Source organism: Ipomoea triloba, chromosome 15, assembly GCF_003576645.1.
Source record: "Ipomoea triloba cultivar NCNSP0323 chromosome 15, ASM357664v1".
NCBI lineage: Eukaryota > Viridiplantae > Streptophyta > Magnoliopsida > Solanales > Convolvulaceae > Ipomoea > Ipomoea triloba.
Genome location: NC_044930.1, coordinates 17709453 through 17736033, shown reverse-complemented (window position 1 = coordinate 17736033; position 26581 = coordinate 17709453). Strand labels below are relative to the sequence as shown.

General features: G+C 38.0%; 1 protein-coding gene across 5 annotated transcripts; it reads right to left on the bottom strand.

Annotated features, from left to right (window-relative positions):
* Nucleotides 1-12904: 12904 nt before the first annotated feature.
* On the bottom strand, nucleotides 12905-15718 carry LOC116007520 (ras-related protein RABA5a-like). 5 transcript variants are annotated; one of them, XM_031248226.1, is made up of 4 exons: nucleotides 15365-15718; nucleotides 14783-14876; nucleotides 13945-14611; nucleotides 12905-13493 (listed from the first exon to the last, which is right to left on the bottom strand). In XM_031248226.1, exons 3-4 carry the CDS (start codon nucleotides 14282-14284, stop codon nucleotides 13159-13161), a joined length of 675 nt encoding a protein of 224 aa, XP_031104086.1. In that variant the 5' UTR covers nucleotides 14285-14611; nucleotides 14783-14876; nucleotides 15365-15718; the 3' UTR covers nucleotides 12905-13158. The 5 variants fall into 5 exon arrangements, with proteins under 5 accessions (XP_031104086.1, XP_031104085.1, XP_031104089.1 ...); XM_031248225.1 differs by having other exon boundaries at nucleotides 13945-14606; XM_031248229.1 differs by having other exon boundaries at nucleotides 15369-15718.
* Nucleotides 15719-26581: the final 10863 nt, after the last annotated feature.

Here is a 26581-nt window from a genome sequence, read left to right as displayed (position 1 = left end):
CTTTGGCTCTTATTAGTATAGTAGATATATATATAGAAGTTGCTGTTAAATCTATTTTGCAATTTTTTTTAAGAAATAAATTTAAAATTTCCCATTATTTTATCTAATATAATCTTGAAAATAATATTTACAATGAATTAATAAAAAAAGGAAAAAAAACCATATGATCATATATGTATGCTTGAATTAACATCTAACACACAAAATAAATTCAAAATTCACAAAATCTTGTGTAAACCATGGTATGTAAGACATGGACTAGTTTTTAGCAAAATTGTAATACATTTTCGTAGATCAATATTTAAAAGTTACATTTTCGTTTAAAAGTATTACACTGGTTCACGTTAAATGATTTTACATACAATCAATTAATATAAAACTAGTATTTTTTATGCGTGATGTGCAAAAAAGAGGTGCACAATATTAATATTTTATATTAAAATTTTAAATTTATTTAGATTTTAGATATTTAAATTAGTCTAAATAATAATAATAATGTAAAACATTTTTATAAATTTTATATTTATATTTTAGGACATAACTAACTTATAACTCCAATATATAATGTGTATATATTATTATTATTGAAAAAGATAAGAAAATACATAGTGGATGCATGTGCATGATAACAATAGTGGAAAAAATAACTGAAATTTTATATTTATGCAAGGGTCATGTCAAGGCCCGCCACGTGCTCCATCCCGCTTGGGTCAGGAGTGAGGCGGACACATGCACGCCACGTTCCCGCCATGCCGGAGCCCTGGCGATCGTGTTTTTCCCCTCTTATAAATACGACATTTATGAGGAGAGAGAGGATCTTTTGGCTGATTCTAGACTAAGCCTTGAAGTGTGCTCGGACAGTAGGAAAGCCCACTGCTGACCCGCCGAGCCCTTCGAGCCCTTTTGTAACCCCTTGGTTTTTCCGACAAAGTTAAGATTCGAGAATATCGATATAATTTTTTTTTAAGCTATGACATTTAAGAGAAGGCTTCTCGGTGCTCGAAAGAATTTTTTTTAGATTAGTTATCGATAAGCTGCGAACTACGTACCGATCACGAACCGAGAAATTTTTAAGGATATAGATTCATTTCGAATTTTCCTAGCAATTGGATTATTAAGTATCATGCGATTAAGCCTGAATTTCTAGTTAGTTCAAGAAAAATTTTAAATGGACTGTAAGGGATAAATTGTTACGGACTCTGTACCTATATTTCGCGGAATACCAAAAAATTCCCAAATTTGGTGATTTGCGATGGGAGTATTTTTAGAATAATTTTGGTATTAGAATTTTCCCGAATTAAGTTATAATCCTCCGAACTTTCATCTGATTTAACCATAAACTGGCCACTTAAGTTGTGATCTTCTTAAGGACTCCATGGGGTGTTGACAAGTGGCAAGGCAAATCTAAGACTAAGATTGGGCATTAAATGTGACATTTATGAGGTATGGCCTAGTTGCACTTGTTACTTGATCTTCAAGAACTAAATCTACACTAAGCACATGATCATCTCTCTCACTCTTCCACTCTCACTTTCGAAAAACACACTTAGGGAAGGAAGAAGGGAAATTATCTTAGTCTTCTATTGTGATCCAAGAACTCTACTCTAGGTAAGAACTTTGGTTTTTGTTCGGTTATATTCCTTTTTAAGACTTAAGCTTGAACTTAAGTGTTAATGATTAGTGCATGAAAAATATTGTTATTGTGGTGATGTTTTTAGGGACTTTGAATTCAAGGAAAAGATCTAACACTTCTTCGGTTTTAAAATCTTCCATCGAGGTAAGGAATCCCTTAAGTCGGTTCAATCACTTGGAGGTGAACAAATGCTAGTAAATTATATGACTAGGAATTTTTACGTGGAAATTATGTGTTAAGTTCGTGGATCTACAAGTTAGCCTAAGAAACTACACTTTGGATTTTTGGTAATTTTTATGTACATGTTCATAGCTAATTTATGCATGTATATGTTGAATTTATGCCCATATATGTGAAAATAGTGAAAAGAAATCAGGATAGATTCTGGCAGTAACTTCCGAGATTTATTGGGAAAAATTGGTAAGNCAATTTGATTGAGATGAGGTTCGAACCTAAGACCTTTCTTATAGAAATTAATGGGTAAGTTAAAAGTTAATGGAATGTTAACAGAGATGAGAATATTTAACGGAAAACTTAACGGATAATCATAAACGTAAGGTTAAATTAGGTAATCTCTATTAATAATATTAATCTGGATTATCTTAACCATCTATTTGATTAAATAATTCATCTGAACCATCCATTTGATTAAATAATTTGACCGCCATTTTTTCTACCCATTTTAGGCCTAACTCTCTTTGGCTCTTATTAGTATAGTAGATATATATATAGAAGTTGCTGTTAAATCTATTTTGCAATTTTTTTTAAGAAATAAATTTAAAATTTCCCATTATTTTATCTAATATAATCTTGAAAATAATATTTACAATGAATTAATAAAAAAAGGAAAAAAAACCATATGATCATATATGTATGCTTGAATTAACATCTAACACACAAAATAAATTCAAAATTCACAAAATCTTGTGTAAACCATGGTATGTAAGACATGGACTAGTTTTTAGCAAAATTGTAATACATTTTCGTAGATCAATATTTAAAAGTTACATTTTCGTTTAAAAGTATTACACTGGTTCACGTTAAATGATTTTACATACAATCAATTAATATAAAACTAGTATTTTTTATGCGTGATGTGCAAAAAAGAGGTGCACAATATTAATATTTTATATTAAAATTTTAAATTTATTTAGATTTTAGATATTTAAATTAGTCTAAATAATAATAATAATGTAAAACATTTTTATAAATTTTATATTTATATTTTAGGACATAACTAACTTATAACTCCAATATATAATGTGTATATATTATTATTATTGAAAAAGATAAGAAAATACATAGTGGATGCATGTGCATGATAACAATAGTGGAAAAAATAACTGAAATTTTATATTTATGCAAGGGTCATGTCAAGGCCCGCCACGTGCTCCATCCCGCTTGGGTCAGGAGTGAGGCGGACACATGCACGCCACGTTCCCGCCATGCCGGAGCCCTGGCGATCGTGTTTTTCCCCTCTTATAAATACGACATTTATGAGGAGAGAGAGGATCTTTTGGCTGATTCTAGACTAAGCCTTGAAGTGTGCTCGGACAGTAGGAAAGCCCACTGCTGACCCGCCGAGCCCTTCGAGCCCTTTTGTAACCCCTTGGTTTTTCCGACAAAGTTAAGATTCGAGAATATCGATATAATTTTTTTTTAAGCTATGACATTTAAGAGAAGGCTTCTCGGTGCTCGAAAGAATTTTTTTTAGATTAGTTATCGATAAGCTGCGAACTACGTACCGATCACGAACCGAGAAATTTTTAAGGATATAGATTCATTTCGAATTTTCCTAGCAATTGGATTATTAAGTATCATGCGATTAAGCCTGAATTTCTAGTTAGTTCAAGAAAAATTTTAAATGGACTGTAAGGGATAAATTGTTACGGACTCTGTACCTATATTTCGCGGAATACCAAAAAATTCCCAAATTTGGTGATTTGCGATGGGAGTATTTTTAGAATAATTTTGGTATTAGAATTTTCCCGAATTAAGTTATAATCCTCCGAACTTTCATCTGATTTAACCATAAACTGGCCACTTAAGTTGTGATCTTCTTAAGGACTCCATGGGGTGTTGACAAGTGGCAAGGCAAATCTAAGACTAAGATTGGGCATTAAATGTGACATTTATGAGGTATGGCCTAGTTGCACTTGTTACTTGATCTTCAAGAACTAAATCTACACTAAGCACATGATCATCTCTCTCACTCTTCCACTCTCACTTTCGAAAAACACACTTAGGGAAGGAAGAAGGGAAATTATCTTAGTCTTCTATTGTGATCCAAGAACTCTACTCTAGGTAAGAACTTTGGTTTTTGTTCGGTTATATTCCTTTTTAAGACTTAAGCTTGAACTTAAGTGTTAATGATTAGTGCATGAAAAATATTGTTATTGTGGTGATGTTTTTAGGGACTTTGAATTCAAGGAAAAGATCTAACACTTCTTCGGTTTTAAAATCTTCCATCGAGGTAAGGAATCCCTTAAGTCGGTTCAATCACTTGGAGGTGAACAAATGCTAGTAAATTATATGACTAGGAATTTTTACGTGGAAATTATGTGTTAAGTTCGTGGATCTACAAGTTAGCCTAAGAAACTACACTTTGGATTTTTGGTAATTTTTATGTACATGTTCATAGCTAATTTATGCATGTATATGTTGAATTTATGCCCATATATGTGAAAATAGTGAAAAGAAATCAGGATAGATTCTGGCAGTAACTTCCGAGATTTATTGGGAAAAATTGGTAAGGTATTTTGATCCTATTTTTTTTATGCATGTAGTTCTATAAGTTTAGAACCCGCATATAAAATTTCATAATGATCGGAGTAGTATAAGTACGGTTTTCGAATTTTTTTCCAAAACTGGTCCAGAGAGAAAAATATTCTGGACAGCACACTGCCAAGGGCAAAAAGGGAATTTTCTGTGTTTATTCGTGGATCAAAATGACCAAAACTTTTTATGGACATCAAGTACTATAAGTTGGGGTTCTACCATAAAAATTTCAAGTGAAAAAGAGTTCGGGAACTATTTTTACCGGCTCAATCTTTCGGACTGCGCCAACTGAAATTTCTGGCAGATTTGACGCGGACTCGTTTTCGACTTGTTTTTGACCCAAACTTTTCCCCGATGTTTTTAACCCTGAGTGTTGCGATGTTTTGAAAGCCTACGGGCATCCGGGTGAATTTTGAAGGCCCAAATATTATTTTTGTGCATTATATTTATTAACTTGGAAAGTAATTATGTTTTGAAAATTATTGTGACTCCTGTACTTGAATTTCCATAACGAGACTAACACTAACCAAAGTGTGTATTTTGGGGAAATATATTTTAACAAGTGTGATGGTTATGGAGTCGTGTGATAATAATGAATGGTGAGGGAGTCTGTATGATTAATCTATACTGTAGAGCGAAGTTTCTTCNCAATATTAATATTTTATATTAAAATTTTAAATTTATTTAGATTTTAGATATTTAAATTAGTCTAAATAATAATAATAATGTAAAACATTTTTATAAATTTTATATTTATATTTTAGGACATAACTAACTTATAACTCCAATATATAATGTGTATATATTATTATTATTGAAAAAGATAAGAAAATACATAGTGGATGCATGTGCATGATAACAATAGTGGAAAAAATAACTGAAATTTTATATTTATGCAAGGGTCATGTCAAGGCCCGCCACGTGCTCCATCCCGCTTGGGTCAGGAGTGAGGCGGACACATGCACGCCACGTTCCCGCCATGCCGGAGCCCTGGCGATCGTGTTTTTCCCCTCTTATAAATACGACATTTATGAGGAGAGAGAGGATCTTTTGGCTGATTCTAGACTAAGCCTTGAAGTGTGCTCGGACAGTAGGAAAGCCCACTGCTGACCCGCCGAGCCCTTCGAGCCCTTTTGTAACCCCTTGGTTTTTCCGACAAAGTTAAGATTCGAGAATATCGATATAATTTTTTTTTAAGCTATGACATTTAAGAGAAGGCTTCTCGGTGCTCGAAAGAATTTTTTTTAGATTAGTTATCGATAAGCTGCGAACTACGTACCGATCACGAACCGAGAAATTTTTAAGGATATAGATTCATTTCGAATTTTCCTAGCAATTGGATTATTAAGTATCATGCGATTAAGCCTGAATTTCTAGTTAGTTCAAGAAAAATTTTAAATGGACTGTAAGGGATAAATTGTTACGGACTCTGTACCTATATTTCGCGGAATACCAAAAAATTCCCAAATTTGGTGATTTGCGATGGGAGTATTTTTAGAATAATTTTGGTATTAGAATTTTCCCGAATTAAGTTATAATCCTCCGAACTTTCATCTGATTTAACCATAAACTGGCCACTTAAGTTGTGATCTTCTTAAGGACTCCATGGGGTGTTGACAAGTGGCAAGGCAAATCTAAGACTAAGATTGGGCATTAAATGTGACATTTATGAGGTATGGCCTAGTTGCACTTGTTACTTGATCTTCAAGAACTAAATCTACACTAAGCACATGATCATCTCTCTCACTCTTCCACTCTCACTTTCGAAAAACACACTTAGGGAAGGAAGAAGGGAAATTATCTTAGTCTTCTATTGTGATCCAAGAACTCTACTCTAGGTAAGAACTTTGGTTTTTGTTCGGTTATATTCCTTTTTAAGACTTAAGCTTGAACTTAAGTGTTAATGATTAGTGCATGAAAAATATTGTTATTGTGGTGATGTTTTTAGGGACTTTGAATTCAAGGAAAAGATCTAACACTTCTTCGGTTTTAAAATCTTCCATCGAGGTAAGGAATCCCTTAAGTCGGTTCAATCACTTGGAGGTGAACAAATGCTAGTAAATTATATGACTAGGAATTTTTACGTGGAAATTATGTGTTAAGTTCGTGGATCTACAAGTTAGCCTAAGAAACTACACTTTGGATTTTTGGTAATTTTTATGTACATGTTCATAGCTAATTTATGCATGTATATGTTGAATTTATGCCCATATATGTGAAAATAGTGAAAAGAAATCAGGATAGATTCTGGCAGTAACTTCCGAGATTTATTGGGAAAAATTGGTAAGGTATTTTGATCCTATTTTTTTTATGCATGTAGTTCTATAAGTTTAGAACCCGCATATAAAATTTCATAATGATCGGAGTAGTATAAGTACGGTTTTCGAATTTTTTTCCAAAACTGGTCCAGAGAGAAAAATATTCTGGACAGCACACTGCCAAGGGCAAAAAGGGAATTTTCTGTGTTTATTCGTGGATCAAAATGACCAAAACTTTTTATGGACATCAAGTACTATAAGTTGGGGTTCTACCATAAAAATTTCAAGTGAAAAAGAGTTCGGGAACTATTTTTACCGGCTCAATCTTTCGGACTGCGCCAACTGAAATTTCTGGCAGATTTGACGCGGACTCGTTTTCGACTTGTTTTTGACCCAAACTTTTCCCCGATGTTTTTAACCCTGAGTGTTGCGATGTTTTGAAAGCCTACGGGCATCCGGGTGAATTTTGAAGGCCCAAATATTATTTTTGTGCATTATATTTATTAACTTGGAAAGTAATTATGTTTTGAAAATTATTGTGACTCCTGTACTTGAATTTCCATAACGAGACTAACACTAACCAAAGTGTGTATTTTGGGGAAATATATTTTAACAAGTGTGATGGTTATGGAGTCGTGTGATAATAATGAATGGTGAGGGAGTCTGTATGATTAATCTATACTGCAGAGCGAAGTCTATTCGCTGAGTGATGTGTGAGATTTTGTATGATTGATTCATACTGCAGAGCGAAGTCTATTCGCTGAGTGATGTGGGGGATTTTGTATGATTGATTCATACTGCAGAGCGAAGTCTATTCGCTGAGTGATGTGGGGGATTTTGTATGATTGATTCATACTGTAGAGCGAAGTCTATTCGCTGAGTGGAGTTGTGAGAACTAACTGTCGGGTGTCTCGAACAGTAGTGTGGGTGTTGTGTTTCTCACGTGTGAATTAATGGCTGTGTTATGTGCCGAAGTTACTTGTATAATGTGGTATTGCTTGTTGTTAGAATGATTGCAGGTAGACTGCGACTGTTGGGTAACGTTTATCTTACCCTATTTATTATTAATTGTTGTTTAAAAAAAAAACCTTTGTTTACTTTCGAGTGACAATGAATTTCCTTACTTAGCCGTCGCGCTAACTACACTTCATTGTGTCCTTTATTAGATGCAGTCTAGCGTGGGCCCCTGTGGCCGATGAGCTCTAAATAGGATGGGAGTCGAGGTTGAAGATTACTCTATCCTAGAATAGACACCCTGGAGGGATTATTTCCATATGTACATATCTGGATATTGATATGGTTATTTGAGGTTGTAAGTTTAGCCTTAGCGTTTAGGTATAGGAAAGATACCTAAGCGTGGCGGTAACACCCAGTTTTCTGCTGGTTAGACGCTTCCGCAATGTATTATATTTTAAGGATTTTGTAATAAATCCAAGATGTGAAAATTGGGGTGTTACACCTTTACAGATCGTATAACCCGTTTTAGCTTCGCGTTCCTGTATTTAGCATTATCATTTTGGCGCCGTCTGTGGGGACCGCGACTTAAAAGCGATAATTTGCGTTAGCCGGTCCCTCCATGCATCCGAACATGGATTTCTTTGATAACCAAGAAGCTGACGACAATTACGATCTCCGTTCTCATCTCAGTTCCCGGTTGGATCCCAACAACATGGTCGGAGTACCACCGCCGGAGGCGGTGAACGCTATTCACCAGGAGGTTCCTTTCCAGGTCCCTGGGGCCTCGGGGCCTTACCAATACCCGATGCCTGGCGGACCGATGCCATATCAGTACCCAATAGATCCGACCATGCAATGGTGGCCGACTTCACCAAGGTTCTATCCACAACCATACATGTACCCCGCTATGCCGCCGATGTATCCTACCATGCCTGTTAGGCCGGACGCGACGACCGCCGAGACATTCCCTGTAGCCCCACCTGCTCTACACCACTCGCAATCCGAGCGTCGGTCCCGGGGTTCAGAAACCATGCCTGCGGCTCTGGCTCGGAGGCCAGCGTTATCTCGGCTGAGTACGTCCAACCGGCCTAGGGGGGTGCCACAGCCTGATCCATCACGAACCAGCACTTTCGATCGCATCGACGATCCCGAGCTCCGAACCCGCGGACGAACCACCCGAGAACATCAACCGATGAGTATATCGGCGACTAGCCATTCGAGTGAGACAAGTTCCTTTTATACGAAGCCAAAGAAGGATCATCACGTGGGGAGCAGCCGAGGCCTGGCCCGGGGGGTACTAGACCAAGTCCGAGTGGAGTTTAATAAGTGGAAGAAAGAGCAAGCTGAGGTCGGCCTGAGGGGGATGGAAAGCAATTTGCTCCAAGCACCGTTTGTCCAAGACATTATGGACCAGCCGTATCCCATGGATCTCCGTGTGCCCGGGAGCAAAGATTACTCTGGGCGGACCGACCCTGAAGAGCACGTCAAGTCCTACTATGGAAACATGCTGATGAAGGGAGTGTTCAACGCGGTGATGTGCCGAGCTTTCTATTCGACCCTGTCAGGTCGGGCGGCTGAGTGGTTCGCGTCCCTCGAACCAGGATCCATCACAGATTTCTCCGAGCTGGCGCAGAAGTTTGTTCATCGCTTTTCCATTTCGAAGGCTGCAAAGAAACACTTTAGCTCTCTGGAAAAAGCTAAGCAACGTGAAGGCGAGTCTCTAACCCTCTTCAGCGAACGGTGGAAGGCGGCCATGGCGGAGATAGAGCTGGTAGATGATCGCACCGCGGTCAACCTACTGCTCTCTGCGCTGCAGGCGGGGCCCTTGTACCAAGACCTCATTCTTAAACAGCCGAACACCTATGAGGAGGCCCTAAAGAGGATGACCGACCACGCAATAGCTGACGAGGCCAACGCCGCCAAGCGTATGCAGGAGACTGGGCAAGGTCAGAGAGACATGAGACGACAGCCCGACCCAAGAAGGAAGGACCAAGATGGGAATCCAATCTACACACCCCTGTTGAGACCGATCGGGGAGATCCTAGAGTATGCTCAGTCATGTAACATGATCCAACTCTCGGCTCCGGCGAGGGATGGCCCCGATAAAGACAAGTATTGTGCATATCACAGAAACCGGGGTCATGAAACCGACGAATGCCATGTCTTAAAAGGGTTGATTGAAGATCTTTTGCGCTCGGGATAACTAGCACAATTTGCTGCCCGGAAGAAAAAGAGCCGACGCTGAGGCTGGAAGAAATATTTCAAGAAGTCCGACAAAGAAAAGAAGGACAAAGGGCCCGAACCCGCTCGTGTACTTTTTTATTTTATTTTTAATTTTTTTAATTTTTTAAAGTATTTTTAATTTTTTAAAGACTAATAATTATAAACTATATAATGTTTTAATAGTTAACACTAAAATATTAAATATTAATCTAAAAAATATCTAGAGTTTGAACAATTTAGGATTATTTCGTTTAAAACGCTGTTGTTTTTATTAAAATAACCTTCTTTTTTTTTTTTAGAAAAAAGAACAATAGTTAATCGGTCGACTAAGCAGCCTAGTCGGTGCCTTAGAGGTCTAGTTGGCGCCTAGAAGGTCAGCGCCGCCTAGTCGGCCGCCTAGACCACCGATTAAGGTGATACGCTAGGCGGTCTGCCGACGCCTAGTGCCTAGGCGACGGTTAATCGACGTCTAGGCGAGATTTTTGCAATATTGTTTGAGATACAACCCATTGGATTAGGTGGTACCATCATAAACACTTGCACCATAAGGATTGACCCTTGTTTTGCCAATGACAACCGGTGTAATAGTCACCTTTTCACTTTCAACATTAATGCAAACCATCAACTTACTCAAATTAATCAATTTTAAGATTGTAGAAAGAATAAGACAATAAAATCAAATAAAAAAAAAACATTTCTTAAAGGAATCTAACACACGAGAGAACCTTATGCTATACAATTCAAACTTTCTTAAAAAAGGATTTGTATATATACTAGTGCAAACCCACTTTCCATTTCTAATGTGGGATAAATACTTCTTCCAAGCCTTCGCATCTCCATTTTTTTTTCAATTCAAATGTGTCTACTTTGAAACGTAATCTCTCATTCACCAATTATCCATTTTTAGGATACGATATATTGATTTCTTCGTCTCACTTAGAAGAATCCAAATCTTCTTTGACCTAACCCAAAATTGAGGTAGACCCACATTTATACAACAAAACAACTATTTGCATATATCATTTTATGCTAAAATTTCTAACAGAAGCTTGTCTTTGTCTAGGATGAAATAGCTCTCCATGGCAGCCAAAATATTTTAATTAAAAAAAGAAAGCAAAAAATTGATGTGGTCTCCGATGTGTCATGTGTGTAAAGAAAATGACGTGGAGTGTTACATGGTATTTAACCTATTATTTACAAGTAATAATAGGTTTGTCAATAGGGTGCGACGGGGACTATTATTCATAAAATTTTTACTAACTGCATAATTAATAAGAAATAGGAACTTAAGATGCACAAGCACAAGTGCACAACAATGATACTTAGAATATCCAATTATCTCAAATACAACTACTACAAAATACTTAAAAAATCAAGTATTTTATTTAAAAATATGGTATTTAGTCTTTATAATTAACTAACTTAAGTAAGATAATTATATTTAATTTATTATCATATAAATATTATATATAAATATAATATAGAGTTAATACCACAAATGGTCCTCTGACTATTGAGCTAGTACTTTTTTTAGTCATCGACTTTCAATTCGACCACAAATGGTCCTCTGACTTTCATTTTTATCCACAAATAGTCAGTTCTTATATCGTGGACCGTGGTCCCAAAATGACGCCGTTTCAGTAAGTGGGAGACAGAGCCCGTAATTGACACTACAGTTCATCTCAAAAGATACTGCCTTACATTTGTTTTGATATTATCGAATGAAATTGTAATTATATCGAAATGTAACTGTAGTTGTGTTGAAATGTAACTGCAGTGTATATGTATTGATACTAAATAACAGTTTCACATTTGTATTTTATATTAACGAATGAAACTATAGTTATATCTAAATGTAACTGTAGTTATGTTGAAATGTAACTGCAGTGTATATGAACTGATACTGAATAATAGTTTCACATCTGTGTTTTTATATTATCGAATGAAACTGTAGTTATATCAAAATGTAACTGTAGTTGTGTTGAAATGTAACTGAAGTTGTGTTGAAATGTAACTGCAGTGTATATGAACTGAAAGTGAGTGGCGCGAATTCATCCGTCTGTTTTCATTAATCAAAACGACGTCATTTTGATGCGACGGTCCACGATATAATTTGCGACAAATAGTCATCTGTTAAAATTTCTGTTAAATAGGTGTTAAATCTAGGGGTAATATTGTCAAATTGATTAATATTATTATGATTACTTCTTTTTGAGAATTATATGACAGCATAATTAATTTCAAACATTAATAAACATTAAGTTAATAAGTATAAAAACAAAATGGTCGTGACAAATCACATAATTGAATAAATTAAATAAAAATTCATGATTAATGTTCGTAATGTGTACTTGATTAATTATATTAATTAATTCAAAGATGACAGTCTTCAGTTGTGTCCCAAACAAAATGTTTGGTCGATTAATAAAGATTGAAAACCATTAATCGGTCATGTATAAACAATTATGAAAATGATGGGAGCAAAGATTTTGAAAAAAAAAATTTCTTCAATTTTAATCTGTTGGTATTAACTCTATAATATATATAATTTGGGGATTATGTTCCGGTTCCGGGTTCGGGATTAGAGCAAGGGATTTCGTCTGTCTGTACCCTTGCCCCCGGTGGGGACAGGACTACTCTCCCAATCCTTGCCCCCATTCTCCAAAAAAAACACTGTCAATATTTTCCATCAGGTTTGGATTGAACTTGCATCCCCGGGTAATAATATGTTAAAGTGCATCTCTTTTTTTTTTTTCTTTTCAAAATTCGAGGGTTTTATCTGATTTTTTTTTTAGTTAGAGGGCTTAATTATATATTTTTTCAAATAGTTCAGTGTCTTATAAGAGAAGTGCTACACCACAGTATTTTGAAAATAAGAAGTGATGGATGTTCATCACTCATCCAACTTATAAAAGTAACAAATATACCTTACCACTTTTCATTTCGAGAATACATTTTCAAGTACAATATTGTAAAATTTCCTATTATGCTTGCGATCAGTAACTAGCTTTGTCAAGTAAAAGAGATGCAAGAAAGTAAAAGAAAAGAAGGGAAATGAAATGAAGCAGGAAAGCCCTCCATTTGCAATCAAAAGAAGAAAAGCAATAAATGGCTCAAAAACAAAACTGTATGTTACAGAAACAACAAACTCAGTCCCTTGCACTACCCAAAATGGCTCTTTTCCCCTAAGTCCAGTTCATATATTACTTTCTGCATGTGTTTGAGTGACAACAAAAATCTTGATTACAACATGGGAGATTCTTATACCTTGGAAGGTTTTACACACATATGGTGACAATGGGGTCACGATTAGCAGCATCCAGCTTTCGCTTCTTCCCCTTCTGCAGCTTCTTTATTTTCTTCGTCCTCCAAAACCACGGGCTTTCCACCTGATAACCGTTCAGCATCGTCTCCTTTGAGCTCTTGAGATTGCATGACCTTCCGGCTCAAGATAGTGTAGATTTCCTTAACAATCGTTTCAAAAGCTGCAGTTACATTTGATGAATTGAGAGCTGAAGTTTCTATAAAAAATAGACTCTGAGCTTCGGCCAAGGCTTTGCCTTCAGCAGTTGTAACTTCCCGGGCATCTTGGAGATCGGATTTGTTGCCAACTAGTATTGTAACTATATTCATATCGGAGTGATCTGTTCAGCAAGGAAAGAAAGGGATCAAATAAGTCTCAACCAGAACTCATTTCACAGAATACAACTCAGCTTGGAACCACTGGCAACATAGTTCCCTATTAATCATCTTTCCCATCCACATTAAGCGTGGTTTACAACTTTAATTTATGGAATAAGAGGCAAAGTATACAAGTGTGCTGAAAAATTATGTGAAATGTCATCATCGATAGTGCAGGAAATTATTCTAATGACATTCAATAAAGCAAAATTATCGAGCTCAAACATTGCAGATTTGTAGGTATTATCAATGGAAAATATTTCCCAAGGAATAGTGAAAAATGATAAATAAGCACAAAAATAACATGGCATCACATAAATAGATTCTGAGACTACTGTAGGCTATGAAATCAAATGTTTCAAAACTTAAACTTAATACTAGGTATAAACCAAAAATTAACATCATATCACTTACTCTGAAGCTCACTAAGCCATCGCCCAATGCTCTCAAAAGTCAATCGTCTACTGACGTCATAGACCAGAAGAGCTCCAACTGCACCCCTGTAATATGCAGAAGTGACAGCCCTAAACCGTTCCTGACCTGCTGTATCCCATACCTGCGCCTTAACTTCCTTCCCATTTATTTCCATCTTCTGGGTCTGAAATTCTACTCCTATTGTTGATTTTGAGTTAGAATAAAATTCATCTCTGGCAAATCTAGCAAGCAAATTTGATTTCCCAACAGCTGAATCACCAACCATAACAATCTTGAAAAGGTAATCGTCAGGTATTTCCTCTTCAGATTGTAAAGCCATCTTCTATACTGTGTAGCAATGCAGCTATAGAACCATAACTATTTATGTCTCCTAAGGAAACACAGTTCTTTCAAAAGCTAACTTGAACTGCAGGACAGGTATTATTTGGATAAAAGCTTAAACTAAGCAATTCGATAAAGACAGGAAAAAGGAGCCTCAAATCACCACTATGCAAATGATGTTGAAGCTTGCGCAATTATACCAATAATGGCGACTTTCAAACCTCACTTTTACAAGATTTCACTCCCTCAGTCGCCACCACCAAAAAAGTCTTTTCAAAATTTAATATATTCTTCGAATAGACGTGATAGCCTTCAGGTACCTGCACTGGAACAAAGCTCCAGCAATTAGTCAAAGCATCAAACCCAGAGTTGGTTCTGAAATGTTCAAAATGTAAGGCTCTAGTTTCTTCCATATGTCGTCATCTACAAATTGGAAAAAATGGGGAGGGGGGAATTGATCATGCAAAACCAACAATACAGCATGCTTGCATCACACCTTTTAGGACCCCGATATAGAGCCCTTTCTCCTCCTATTTCCTCACCCTTACTCAGCTCCCACTCCCTCACTAGATTCACCTTTTAGCTCAAACCTGAAAGTAATATGATTCAGATAACTAGTAAGTCATTTAACAAAGTGTGAAAGAAATCATACAAGCTTATGCATATACTTAGGTCTCTTATTTATTATAATCCTCTCCAAAGCTTCCAAACAAAGTGTAAACTGTACCTAGTACAGCAAAATCTTGTCTCTAACTTGTTGACTCTTCACATAAAGGACAGGCAGTGCTATTGCACATAACAAAAAGTTGCGATTACGGTTTTGGAGTCCATCCCATTCAAGAAAACATACTATTATTAAATCCAATTATCGACTTTTTCTTCTAAGAATCTTCCAAAGCCAATCTTGAGTCTCATTTCTAAATAAATCAATAAAGATAAACAATAACATCCAATTACAAGCAAAGCATCGAATAATTAGGCATTCAAGAACAAAAGCTAGAGTTCCCCACCCAAAAAGAAAAAAGAAGTAAACTTGCGTTAAAAATTACATAAAAAACAAAGGGATTTTGCAGCATACCCACTTCTTGAATAATGGAAAGGGAACTTGACCTTGATCAATCTTTGAAGGTGGCAAAGCACATTAAGGCCAGAAATGGCTGGAGAAGGGATTGATATCAATAACGCGTTAAGGAAGGCAAATGATTAAGCAGTGCCGAGATATGGAGAGAGATTAGGGTTCGGTTTCAAATCAAGATTCAATAGAGGAAGAATTGGGAAAGAAAGAGGGGAGGAGAGGAGAAGAAGCCAGATTTACTCCCTCTTGCAAAAGGAAACAAATGGCCGCATCAAATGGATCTAAAAATTGAGCATCATTGGCATCTGCTCTGCTGATCCAAAGAAACACTCAAACACATGGCCAGAGCCCTGAAATTATGTCATAATAACACTAAATTGCAGCATTGTTTATTCATTATTGTAATATTACATGTAATTTATTACCTTTTTAAAGTTTTAATTCATAAAAAAGTAAATTATAATTTTCATTCACTTTTTTATATATATATATATATATAAATGAAATCAAGACATATGAAGAAATTTTATTTTTAGAAGTGTACTTGTTATTTTCTTATTTATACATAAACTTATGATTTATGAATTTATAGCATTATGTTTTTCTAGAGTATATTAAAAAAAATAAAAAATAAAAGTTACAGTATTGACTAGTTGATGAATATTTTTTTTAATATAATTAATGAATCTATAATCTAAACAATTACTGTTGGTTTTACGGCTGGGCTACAACCGTTACGGACTTACGGTTGACCAACACTACCGTAGAACCTTAAGAAAATTGCTTGAAGGAAAAATACTAATAGGACAAAGAGAATGCTTAAGCTTGTATTCAAATTAGAACCCTCAACTATATGACCCAGGGGGTATTTATACATGAATAATTGGCTTAAGTAAGGAAATACATAAGAATCTCAACAAAAATAACTTTAGGAAGATTGCTTTGGGCTGCCAAACCTCCATAATAGTTGCCAAAACTAGGAATAGGAAAAAATCCCTAAAAATCCGTCACAAGTGTCGATTCTGTACGATCTCCGCCTTTCAGGAAGCACTCAGTTGGGCACCACCTCCCGACTGCCAATGTAGACAGGGCCATGCAAGTCATTCACCGGGTCATCCTTCGGAACCATATCACATCCCGGATCTAATGAAATAGAATGAATTGAGACAGTATTTTGTAAATACGTAATGATTTTGAATTATATCGCGACGGGCTAGTCAGTCAGCGGGCTCCAAATATCGAGTCCTTCGAGTCGGGTACCCCAATCAGGGGTCCATCACTAGCCCCTCACTTTCTCGAGCTCTTGAGAGGCAACGACTTGGGAAAGTAACCTTTCAGATGAGCCCCTTCATGCTCTTCACTGTGGCACCCCCAACTTTTTCACGCTGAGATAGGCATAAACTTAGTGTAAAACCTGTAAATCTCAGAACTAACAAAATAACATAGCGGAAGCATTCCATTACTTAACGAGTGTCATGTCACATCTAGAATAAGTCCAACTCTAGATGCACAGGCTAAAACCATAACATATCAATCCAAAACATAAAGACAACTGTAATAGTCAATACAGAATCCATAACTAAGGCACACAGGCCAAAACGTCTAAAACAAGCACTAGTCTAAGCATAGCAAATAGAAGAACTATCTTTATCGCGCTCTCAGCTCAGACTACCCCGTACCTGGAAAACAGTTTAGGAAATCATTAGCAAAAGAATGCTAAGCAATCAACCATTCACACTCGTGAGAAAATACATAGTATAGTATGGTTTGTAAATAGGTTTACACACACGTATAGAATATACGCACCAACGNAAAAGCTAGAGTTCCCCACCCAAAAAGAAAAAAGAAGTAAACTTGCGTTAAAAATTACATAAAAAACAAAGGGATTTTGCAGCATACCCACTTCTTGAATAATGGAAAGGGAACTTGACCTTGATCAATCTTTGAAGGTGGCAAAGCACATTAAGGCCAGAAATGGCTGGAGAAGGGATTGATATCAATAACGCGTTAAGGAAGGCAAATGATTAAGCAGTGCCGAGATATGGAGAGAGATTAGGGTTCGGTTTCAAATCAAGATTCAATAGAGGAAGAATTGGGAAAGAAAGAGGGGAGGAGAGGAGAAGAAGCCAGATTTACTCCCTCTTGCAAAAGGAAACAAATGGCCGCATCAAATGGATCTAAAAATTGAGCATCATTGGCATCTGCTCTGCTGATCCAAAGAAACACTCAAACACATGGCCAGAGCCCTGAAATTATGTCATAATAACACTAAATTGCAGCATTGTTTATTCATTATTGTAATATTACATGTAATTTATTACCTTTTTAAAGTTTTAATTCATAAAAAAGTAAATTATAATTTTCATTCACTTTTTTATATATATATATATATATAAATGAAATCAAGACATATGAAGAAATTTTATTTTTAGAAGTGTACTTGTTATTTTCTTATTTATACATAAACTTATGATTTATGAATTTATAGCATTATGTTTTTCTAGAGTATATTAAAAAAAATAAAAAATAAAAGTTACAGTATTGACTAGTTGATGAATATTTTTTTTAATATAATTAATGAATCTATAATCTAAACAATTACTGTTGGTTTTACGGCTGGGCTACAACCGTTACGGACTTACGGTTGACCAACACTACCGTAGAACCTTAAGAAAATTGCTTGAAGGAAAAATACTAATAGGACAAAGAGAATGCTTAAGCTTGTATTCAAATTAGAACCCTCAACTATATGACCCAGGGGGTATTTATACATGAATAATTGGCTTAAGTAAGGAAATACATAAGAATCTCAACAAAAATAACTTTAGGAAGATTGCTTTGGGCTGCCAAACCTCCATAATAGTTGCCAAAACTAGGAATAGGAAAAAATCCCTAAAAATCCGTCACAAGTGTCGATTCTGTACGATCTCCGCCTTTCAGGAAGCACTCAGTTGGGCACCACCTCCCGACTGCCAATGTAGACAGGGCCATGCAAGTCATTCACCGGGTCATCCTTCGGAACCATATCACATCCCGGATCTAATGAAATAGAATGAATTGAGACAGTATTTTGTAAATACGTAATGATTTTGAATTATATCGCGACGGGCTAGTCAGTCAGCGGGCTCCAAATATCGAGTCCTTCGAGTCGGGTACCCCAATCAGGGGTCCATCACTAGCCCCTCACTTTCTCGAGCTCTTGAGAGGCAACGACTTGGGAAAGTAACCTTTCAGATGAGCCCCTTCATGCTCTTCACTGTGGCACCCCCAACTTTTTCACGCTGAGATAGGCATAAACTTAGTGTAAAACCTGTAAATCTCAGAACTAACAAAATAACATAGCGGAAGCATTCCATTACTTAACGAGTGTCATGTCACATCTAGAATAAGTCCAACTCTAGATGCACAGGCTAAAACCATAACATATCAATCCAAAACATAAAGACAACTGTAATAGTCAATACAGAATCCATAACTAAGGCACACAGGCCAAAACGTCTAAAACAAGCACTAGTCTAAGCATAGCAAATAGAAGAACTATCTTTATCGCGCTCTCAGCTCAGACTACCCCGTACCTGGAAAACAGTTTAGGAAATCATTAGCAAAAGAATGCTAAGCAATCAACCATTCACACTCGTGAGAAAATACATAGTATAGTATGGTTTGTAAATAGGTTTACACACACGTATAGAATATACGCACGGTTTGTAAATAGGTTTACACACACGTATAGAATATACGCACCAACGAACTATAGGTTTACACACACGTATAGAATATACGCACCAACGAACTGTAGGTTTACACACACGTATAGAATATACGCACCAACGAACTGTTCTTTATTTAAATCAGAAGACTCAACAACAATAAGCTGAATAAGTCACAAACCAAAGACTCTTCCAAACGAAACCAATATCCAATACGAATATACAAGACAACGAGTCTATAATCAAGAGACTAACTGAACCATAAATCCAACAGAATAACCACAAAGAAACCAACCAAACCACAACCTCCAAACCACAATACCAACCATCAAACCAACCCACCATACTAATATCACAACACAGAGGCATAAAACCCAACTACAGATGCATATGAGCCCAATCACAGAGGCACGAAGCCCATTATCACAAAGGTACACGAGCCCAACACAAAGGCAAATGATGCCCATTTCCACAGAGGCAAAAGCCCAACACAGAGGCAAATGATGCCCATACAATTCCTCTCATAACACCATCCACAAATACACCATAATCCACCAACCACTTCCCAAGGTTATTAAAGACTCAACAAGCCGAGAGATACTCATAAGGACTCAAGGTCTCCACATATCAAACTCATATTCACTCCCAAAGGAATCACCCACCAACAGTGTTCATCTCAGAATATGAACACAGTAAATACTCAGAATGATAACCAAGGAATAAACCAACAATACTAACTCAATAAGTCAAGATAAATTACCAAAGATCATGAATAAATACTCAAGAATCAAGGTGAAACACTCAACAACACATTCCAGACATGTTCCAGAATTAGAGGTGAATCAACAAGACAGCAGATCAACAAAATAGCTATTGGAAACAGAACCAAGAATACACTAGCCGAACAGATTGGCGGAACGCCCTGCACCGCCACACTTGCCCGCCCCCTCTAACGGAACCTCACGGCGGAACGCCTTATTCCGTCACCCTACACCGCACGAAGGTCACGGCACACCCTGGTGGATCCCCTTCTTCCGCCACAACACACCACCGTCACCTTCCGGAAGACTCTAGCGGGACACATTATACCGCTAGAATGCACCGCAAGAGTAACCCCAACACACCACTTCCCAGAACAGAACAGAATACACGATACTCATTTCCAGAATACGAAATATGACCAGATTGCACAGATTACACATCTCAGAAGCCAAATAATACATGGAATCCATAACAAGAATTATTCATACTCATCAAGATGCAAAGGATAATGAACACAAGTCCAATAATCCACAATATAGATTCACAGATCATCCAAAACAAAGGCTAAAACCACAAGAAATTCACAGGATTCCAAACACCAAGTCATATATAGATCATGAGTGAAAATAGGTTTAGTGAGACATGGATGATTACCTCTTGAAGCTCTAATCAAACCACGCAATCTCCGACTACCTCACAAGCCACCACCTCCTTCTTGATCACCTTTTTCCCCAAGAAAGATCCCCAAAAGAATATAATGAGAACTTATAAAAGACTATGAAATCATGATGAGAGATGAAGTCTTCCTAAGGAGAAATACTTACCTAAGTGCTATGATCCCTAAAAGAGCAATCTTGACTTGAAATCTTGAAGAAATGAAGGGTAGTGTATGCTTAGGGTTCTTAAGGGATGAAAGAGTGGAAGGGAATGTGTTTGCAGGAAAAGGAAAGAGCTAGGGATTATTAGTACAAGGCTTTTTATATGAGTGGAGGAAAATCATTACATACACAATATATGTATCATATTAGGGTGTTAAAATAAGACATGGGCTTATTCATAAGAAATGGGTCATCCACATTCAATATTAATTTAGTGAGTATAAACATGGTCCTTCCAAGATTGGGCCATTAAATAATTAGTTTACTTATAAGGAATAAAAGGTCCAAATGAAGAACATCCCTTATAAAATTAAATCAAGGAATTGGGCCTTTGACTAAATAAATAACCCAGGATAGGAAATATATCTTTATTAAAGGAACAGAGCCCAATTAAATTAAATTAATTACACGGTAGAAATAATTAACGGGCTTCAAGGCTTGAATTAAATCCGGGGTATCACATTCACTCACGAGCAGGCAGTCGACACCTTGTCAATCTTGTAGTGTAGCTGTGCTCGGCACCGCGTCTCAGTCGGGTTGTGTTCGTGGTTTATTTTTGTATATGGTGAGGTGTTGGTGTAATGAAGTGTGTTAAAACGAAGAGTCAAGGCTCCCCGAGTGTCGGTCTCTCAAGGAAGGCAGATTTGGAGTCGAGTTAATGTTGGCATATAGGAGGTTGAAGAAAAAGAGTTACGTGAATGACTAGGCTCAAAGGCATTTGTACAAGAGTTTAAGGTTTTAAATGGTGGGTTTTAGAAAAGGTAAAATGGAGATTGGGGCTCGTGGCTAGCATATGCGGTCTACTATCTAATGGTTTTGCAAATAAATGATTCGGATTCAACTAGGGAGTTCACGGCACTTCATCGAGTGGCGTCACACTCGGACTCCCACATCCTCATTCAGTTGGGGCATTTCATCGAACACCTTGTCTACCACTCCTCCCGGGCCTCTTCCTTTCGGACTAAGGGCGGGGATATGGATGAGTTTGACTTGTGAGAGGCCGCTATCGCACAGACTCTCACTTTCACAGGGTTTGCTACCTAATGTGGCCACACTTAGACACAAAACATATCAAACATCAAGCACACAAGTATTTGAATCTAAATGCATAAAGCTCACATTTTTAAAGCAATTTCATTAACAATTCAACCACATGGCTAGTTTCAGGGCCATCAATCCCCTATCTAAACTAAGCAAACATTAAAACAAGGAAACGAGAAAAAGCAATAGAAGATTTAAAGGAAACAAAAACGAAATTGAAATAGATAGTGAAAAGAAGAGTTACCATCCATAGAGAATGGATTCTATTACATTTTTGCCTTCAATCTTCTACCCTTCTACCATTGTTTCTTCAATCTAATCTAAAGAAATGATGTTTTCCCCCAAGAGGGGAGAAAACAAAGAGAGCTTCAGATCTAAAAAAACTCCTCTTCTTAAATTTAAGGAAACAGGGTTTAAATAGGCAACATGGAGTCAAAAATCCCGAAATGGATTCTGTGGCCTAATCACGCCACCTTCACGCGTGAATGGAGGCGTGGATGGCTACTGGAAATGATCCACGCCTCCCACACACGTGTTGGTTGCATGGACGGTTCCTGCTCGGCGACTTCCTTGCTTTCCGCTCTGTTTTGGCCTCGAATCCCTTTTCAATCTACGGAATTAACTTCAAAACATTCTCTAAAGTTGGGTTAGAGGTTTTTGATCACATCCGAGCCTTAATGCACGAAATTGTTATAAATGGGTGGCAAAACTTCCCTATTTTATCCTATTTTTGACCCTTAAATTAGACTATTTTTGGTGCTTATCAGGTTGCATTGTACGGGGCTCACCCTCCTGACCAATCACGCTTTTCCCGATTGGTCTCGTTTTCCGTGACTGGTTCTGCAACAGTCACCATCAGTACGACGTAATCATTGCGCCTCCTCGATTTCCGCCAGCTACCTTTTTCAAAGAATAACCGTCTTGTTTGCTAGCCGTTAAGTTCGACTCCTCAACTGTCCGATCTATTCCACGTGTCATCATCCGAGCACACGAGCAACTCTATAAATACTGCTCTCCTTCCGCCCATTCCTCCTTTCAGATTTTTCTCCTCCTCTAACGCCCTTACTCTTGCTTCTCTAGCCATCTCCTTTCTTCTCCAATCACTCCTTCCGGTTGTTCCTCCCGTCGCCTTATTCTCCTTAAGGTTAGTTTCTTCTCTTCCCTTTTCTCTTTCCGATCTCTTTTAGTTTTTCCACAATGTCGTCTTCCACCCCTTCGTCCTCATCGTCTAATCACCGTCCAGGTAATACTATCTTCCTAACGACCTCCTCCTCTTCTCGTCCGGCGACCCCCCATCTGAGCAACCTCCGTCGCCCGGATCATCGATAAGGATTCGAGCTTCTTGGAGGACTTAGAGCGGTCGATTGTCCGTCGCTCCTCTCTTTCCGTCGTCGATTATAACCCTGCCTGTCGTTTACTTGGTTCGGCGGCTGAAACTCAAGAAGTTGGTCGACGACTGATCACGAAATCGCCGGAAGGTGGTTTTGGTCGTATCCATTACCAGTCAGTCCGCTGCAGCTTTCGAGTGCCGCTCTTTCCTTTCTCACCACCCTTCTAAATTATTACGAGTTGGTGCTCGGTCAGTTGGTACCTAACTCTTACTACTTAATCGTGGGCTTTCTCACTGTCCTCCACCGCCTCGAGCGGGAGGCTTCCCTAGCTCTCCTCCATCAGATTTTTTGACTGACTACGGTCGGTTCAGTCGCACCCGGGTATGTACAAATCTGTGCTTGGGACGACTGCAAATTCTTGGACAAGCTGGAGTCTTCCCATAAGGGCTGGAAGGAGGAGTACTTCTTCGTCCGACCAGCTGCTCCGCACCCGGCCTTTGACTTTCCTCTGGCCTAGGTTGCCTCCAATTTGCCCGCCCGACCTCGAGCAGTTGGTCAAGATTTTGGTCGAGGGGGAGCCCATCCCTGTTCGCTGCTAGTCCTGCTTGAGTGCCATGCAAAGGGCTAGATTCCTGCCTGAGGGCGTGACCCACACAGGTTTGCTTCTTACTTCTTTTTGACCGCCCACGCGTCGTCTATGCATTTTATATTGCATTTTTTTTCCTAAGGGAACAACGATATTGAGAAGTCTTCTTCTGACTTGAATCAAGACGAAGGGAGCGAGGCAGACGAGCTGATCGCCCACTGCTCTCCTCGTCGCGCTACATTGGAAACCGCTGACTCTGCCATCGACTATTCCTTAGAGTACGATCAGCTGCCTGCTTCCGCTGTCATGGTCGACCGTAAGGCTCTTCTCCGAGCACAAGGGTTAGCCCGCTTATCTACTGCTGAGAAGGGCAAGGGCATATCTACTGCTGGCTCCACACCACCCCCAAGCATATGCAACTCTGCCCCGCTGGTCATCGGTGGGTCCGAATTGCGATCGCCCGGGCCATTGTTACTACCAGGTAGAGAAAACTGCCTCCCTAAACTACATCTCCTACTCGTCGGTCTGGGAAGAAGTGCCCTAGAGAGACTGTTGTTGAGCCTCCGGCTGCTAAGAGAATAGTGGTGGGCTCGGAGGCGAATGAGGGTGAGGCCATCCACAAAGGGAAAATTTCCAATGACTGAGTGGCTGGACAAAGTGGTCTTTCCATGCGATCTGGACTGCATCGAGGGGCTAGATGTTGACGACCTCTTACACGGAGTCGCGCACCGCACATACCATGTATTTGTAACACCCTTAACTTTCAAGTTGAGATATGCAATAAACTTAAGGCAAAAGCTAGCAAATCTCAATACCAAATTATATTAATGCGGAAGCGTTACTAAACCATAGAGGGTGCTACGCTACATCAACCATCACCTAGATGCTAAGGCAAAATCCAACATCCAACCTCAAAATCCTCAAATGGAACATAATCTAACAAGTCAATACAAAACATGAGTCTAAGGCACGCAGGCCTGAAATGTCTAAACATTCTCAACAACATCTAAGCTAATCATAAAGAGAGAAATAGATCCACAGCTAGCGCTCTCTCGTGCAAAACTACTCCATACCTGAAAAATAGTTAGAAATATTAGCAAAGAAATGCTAAGTAATCCACCACTCACACTCTTGAGAAATACAATAATTTAACATAGCATAGTAAATAGATTTTACACACACATATAGAATATATACGCCAACGAAACTGTCCTTTGTTTAAAAACCAGATGACTCAACAACAATAGGCTGAATGAATCACAAACCAAGGCACCTCAACAAATTCAATAGCAAAGAATGAATCCAAAATACCACAGTTCTATAATTAGATACTCCACCCAAGCACAACTCAACTAAAACAACTCAAGTGACACCAACCACTCAACAACCTCATATCACTCACTTAGAATGACCCAAACCAAGAAACATAGAATAACCTCCCCAACCAAACCTCCCAACCGTAACATAAATAACATACCACAGAGGTATATAATGCCTAATCACAGAGGCGTAAAAACCCAATCACAGAGGCATAAAAGCCCAATCACAGAGGTGTACAAGCCCAATCACACAGGCACATGGTGCCCAATCACAGAAGCGTACAAGCCCAAACGACAGAGGCATACAATGCCCAAAACCATAGAGGCATACAATGCCTAAAACCATAGAGGCATACAACGCCAAATTAACTCCTTCCCACACTAATAGACACATGTAGAGTCCTAGCTTAAATAACCACTTTCTAAAGGGTATACAAGACTCAAGAAGCCCATGAATTACTCACAAGAGTTCAAGACCTCAACATATCAAACTCAAGTTCATTTCCAAAGGAATTACTCATACCAAGGAATACTCAAATTCAGAACATGAATACAGGACATGCTCAGAACATTAATCAAAGAATCAACCAACAATACTCAATCAATAATTCAAGATAAATGACTAACAATCATGAATCCATACTCAATAAGCAAGGTAGTATACACCACAACATCTTCAGAATATACTCTAGAATCAAATGAGAAACAATTAGTCATTAAACCACGAAACAACTATTGGAACAGAATTGGAACATGACCTGGCGGAACGTCCCCGCGGAACACCACTCTTCGCCAACCCATTCCGCAAGAGAGGGCGGAACACCCCCACGGTGCGCCACTCTCCGCCACACCACACCGCCGTTACCTATGCGGAAGACCCTAGCAGGACACATTTGCTGGTCCTGATAAGGTGGGAAAAGTCTATAGGAGCGGAGGGGGGGGGGTGAATAGACTTTTCAAACAATTCAAAATATTATAATACTTTAACAAAAGTAATTCAAGTGAATAAATTCAACTTGAATTGCACAGCGGAAATAATACGGTAAAGTGCTATAAATTAATCAACGTAAATATGAAGAGATAATATGCATGCAATACGTTTGAAACACTTAAAGTAGCTCAAATAATAAGTGTATGAAGTTTGGTGCACATGCATACGTGGGATCATGCAAACCTAGATATGTAATTTTACTTACACGTATGTAATGGGTTGTGGATAAATAGCAAGATAGAAAGATATGTCATAATGAGAAGGATATATCTTGCATGCAAAAAGTTGTTTCACACAAACCCAGATGATAAGATAAATATGAGATGAATAGTAAATGGGTTAGCTTCAGATCAGTTTGCAAAATAAAGCTACTGCAAGTAGAGTAAAGAGAGAGAGATTTATAATGGTTCGGAGATGGCGTAATTCTCCTATGATAGCCTAATTGCTTGTTCTCAAATAGTACGATGGCTTATTTGTAGTTTATCCCTTAATTTTTAACTGAAATGGTCCTTGACTATAGCAAAATTACCAATTTGGTCCTGATTTAACGGATGTTAACGGCAAAATAAATAGAGGACTAAATTGGTTAAATTTTTCAAAGT

Excerpts from the sequence above, each read along its gene's own strand:
- LOC116007520 (XM_031248226.1), bottom strand. The coding sequence starts at position 14,284 with ATGGCTTTACAATCTGAAGAGGAAATACCTGACGATTACCTTTTCAAG. Across the intron at positions 13,494-13,944 it reads ATGGCTTAGTGAGCTTCAGA|ATCACTCCGATATGAATATA; the intron begins GTAAGTGATATG and ends CTTGCTGAACAG.